The following is a 3170-nucleotide window of genomic DNA, read 5'->3' on the forward strand; positions in this document are numbered from 1 at the left end:
CAGCATCTCTAAAATTGCAAAGTTCTAACACATTGGGGAGAAACACTCAAATCTTCCAACCACTAAACCAATGCTTAATCTGCAGTGACAGAAAAGCCATAGGATGAGGCCAGTAGCATGCATCTTATTCTGCACCGTCTCTGTACGTATCCTTTATTTAAGCTATCAGACTCTGTTCCTTGAGACGCAAAACCGTAACAGTTTGCACAACAGATTGACACCATCAAGGCTCTCTCCAGGTGCGCACTGGAACAAGGAGCATAAGAGAAATGCCTAGCCAACACCCAAATGCCTAGCCAACATCCAAATTAGTTCCATGTCTCTGGAGGAGACATTCAGAGCATGATCACAGAACCACAGAACAGTTTGGGTTGGAAGAGACCTCGAGGATCCTCTCATTCCACTTCCCCGGCCACAGGCAGGGACACCTCCCCCTAGACCAGGCTGCCCAAAGCCCCATCCAGCCTGGCCATTATCCACAGCTTCTCTGGACAACCTCTTCCAGTGCATCACACTCCTCAGAGTAAAGAATTTGTTCCTCATATCTAATCTAATCTAAATCTACACTCTTAGTTTAAAACCACTACTCCTTGTCCTATCCCTACATCCCCAACCTTCCTGTAGCTCCCTTTAGGTATTGGGAAGTCATTACAAGGTCCCCCCGGAGCCTTCTCTTCTCCAGGCTGAACAACCCCAACTCCCTCAGCCTGTCTTTAGGAGAGGTGCTCCAGCCCTTGATCATCTCTGTGGCCTCCTCTGGACTTGTTCTAACATTTCTATGTCCTTCTTGTGCTGGAGGGCTCAGAGCTGAGCGCAGTACTCTCGGTACTGATGTTCTACTTCAGAGGAAAATCCTTCTTCATGGTCAGCCACATCCAGCTCAGCTGAGGCACACAGCAGCAAGCACAAACAATGCACTTCCAGAAGATGTCAGATCATTCGTTATTATTTACAGAAATGTGATTACTATTCAGGCTTACTGGTTTGAGGTCCCTGTGGGCATATCCCTGGCTGTGAACATAAGCAATTGCTGAAACAATCTGACGAAAAAATACACGAGCTTCCTCTTCTGAAAGACGGTCCTTAGAAATAATGTAATCAAACAGCTCTCCTCCAGGACAGTACTGCAATAAGAAAGGTAAAGCTCAAGTGAGAACACATTTAGAACATATCCAGGACATCTAAGTAGCAAGGAGAGCACAGAAAGCACCGGACAGCAGCTATGGGACGCTCCGCCGTTCCCTTTGCTTTATCAGTACCCAAAAGTTTGGCATGGGTCACCAGTGCAGCACACCACACAAGCCGAGAAGTCTGACCCTTGCCCCAAATTTTGTCTCCAACACATTACAGTCCTGTCATGGGTGGTGCAAATCACCCAGGAGATGACAATCACTTGGGAGTTCTGGTGCCTCACAAACCTTGCGGGTGCTATTTTAAAATAACTGAAATGCAAGGTAGGAATTAAACTTATTGCACTTATTGGGAACGCCAAAGAGTGGCTTATACGAGGAGACAGAATATGTATTTTCAGCTTAATGTTTAAAGTAACGAATCTTAACAAACTCATCAATTAGATAACCTCTTAAGAAACGCTTCATTTCAGCTTTACTGTTATATTACTGTATACTGCTAAAGCAGACAGATTGTGTAACCTCAAGCAGAAACACTATTTATTACCTCTAAGACCATGAATATTTTCTTGGATGTTTCTATTACGTGATACAACCGGCAAATATGTTGGTGACTTAAATTCTTCATGGCATCAATTTCTGTTTTCACACGAGGCAAGTCATCCTAAGAGACCATGAAAGTAAGGTATGGAATTGGTGACTACTTTGACACAACAGTAGGCAGCAGACGATTGTGGAAGTCAGAATTTCACAGCACGGTTATGGCAGTATACGATTCAACATCAGCTCATCTACAGCTCTTCCATTCCCCCCATGTAATTCTGATCAGCCAAACCCGAAGATGTAAAATATCTAGTATTTCCATCAGCATTTTGTTTGCAGCGTTGTAATATTTTTCAACTTCCTCCATTTTACAGCGAGCGACTATTGCCCACTTCACAAGGAGGCGAAAGGTTTCTGGCACTCGGTTAGATTTCCTTCGGCTCTACAGCCTCCTTTAAGAGGCAGCAGGACTAGCAGGCAGCATCTTTATACACCACACCGCTTTGCTCTTGAGAGCAAACAGATGATGCTATCATCTAGCTGGAGATGATAGCATCAAAGAAGAAACAGATGATGCTACCAAACGTTAAATGTTTTCGACTTACCCCGAGAGCAAGTTTGTCCATGATTTTTATCGCGACTTTTTCACCGGTAAGAAGATGCCGCCCAAGTTTTACCTTTGCAAACCCACCTAAAAATCGAGAATACAGACATTTAAAGCTCAGTGCTTCCATCCTTTTAATCTCGGTTGTACGGCAGAGTACGGGGCATAAGGTGCGTGCAAGGTCTTCATGAGGGGAAGAGGGGCTTGGAGTTACCGGCTGCCACCTAGCTGCAGAATTCTGCTCCAAAAAAAACCACGAAAAAGCTGGCGTACCTCGCAAAAACAGCCAGTCCGTACTCAGACAAACACTAGGGCGGCCAGACAGAAAGCAGGCGCGCGTTTCTGCTCAGACATTACTCCTACCCGTTCCAATCGTCTCGCGTATCTCGTAGTACTGGAGAATCTCCTCACAGCCGCTGACGGGCATGGCCGGGCCGCCACGGGCTCACGCTTCCCCCAGGCGCCTGCAACGACAAAGCGCGACCCGCCTTTGTGCCCGCCGGCTCCCAGCTGCTGCAGCACCAGCGCGGCCCGTCCCTTGTGTCCCTCCAGCAGTGACACCGACGGCATCGCGGGGTGGCCGCAGGGGACCTCCGGAGACCCGACCCCCCCCCCCGCCGCCCTGCCCTCACCGCTCCGCCGCGGCCGTTGCCGTTCGAACCTCCTCCCGCCGCCACGCCGGGGCCAATCAGCGCCGCCGCGCGGTGCCCGACGGGAGGAGGGTGGCGCGGCGGGGCGGCCATGTTGGGAGGGTCGGCGCGGGGCGTTAGGGCCGCGCACAGGCGTCCCGGGCACCGCGGGCCCATACGGGCGTGCACTGGTGTGCACTGGTGTGCACTGGTGTTCACTGGCCTGTACTGGTGTTTACTGGCCCGTACTGGTGTTTACTGTGT

At 49.5% G+C, this 3170-nt stretch overlaps 1 protein-coding gene across 1 annotated transcript; it reads right to left on the minus strand.

Annotated features, from left to right (window-relative positions):
- Nucleotides 1–920: 920 nt before the first annotated feature.
- LOC118158666 (maternal embryonic leucine zipper kinase-like) lies at nt 921–2704 on the minus strand. Its single transcript, XM_035313343.1, has 4 exons — nt 2641–2704; nt 2279–2364; nt 1678–1794; nt 921–1124 (listed from the first exon to the last, which is right to left on the minus strand). Exons 1-4 carry the CDS (start codon nt 2702–2704, stop codon nt 936–938), a joined length of 456 nt encoding a protein of 151 aa, XP_035169234.1. The 3' UTR covers nt 921–935.
- Nucleotides 2705–3170: the final 466 nt, after the last annotated feature.

This window comes from Oxyura jamaicensis (assembly GCF_011077185.1).
Source record: "Oxyura jamaicensis isolate SHBP4307 breed ruddy duck chromosome Z unlocalized genomic scaffold, BPBGC_Ojam_1.0 oxyZ_random_OJ46489, whole genome shotgun sequence".
In the NCBI taxonomy this organism is placed as follows: Eukaryota; Metazoa; Chordata; class Aves; order Anseriformes; family Anatidae; genus Oxyura; species Oxyura jamaicensis.

Bases quoted from the DNA above. Each gene is read 5' to 3' on its own strand.
- LOC118158666 (XM_035313343.1), bottom strand. From the start codon at position 2,704: ATGCCCGTCAGCGGCTGTGAGGAGATTCTCCAGTACTACGAGATACGC. The intron at 1,795-2,278 runs GTAAGTCGAAAA...ATGGTCTCTTAG, and splicing joins TGGACAAACTTGCTCTCGGG to GATGACTTGCCTCGTGTGAA. The intron at 1,125-1,677 runs GTAATAAATAGT...TTCTTATTGCAG, and splicing joins AAATATTCATGGTCTTAGAG to TACTGTCCTGGAGGAGAGCT.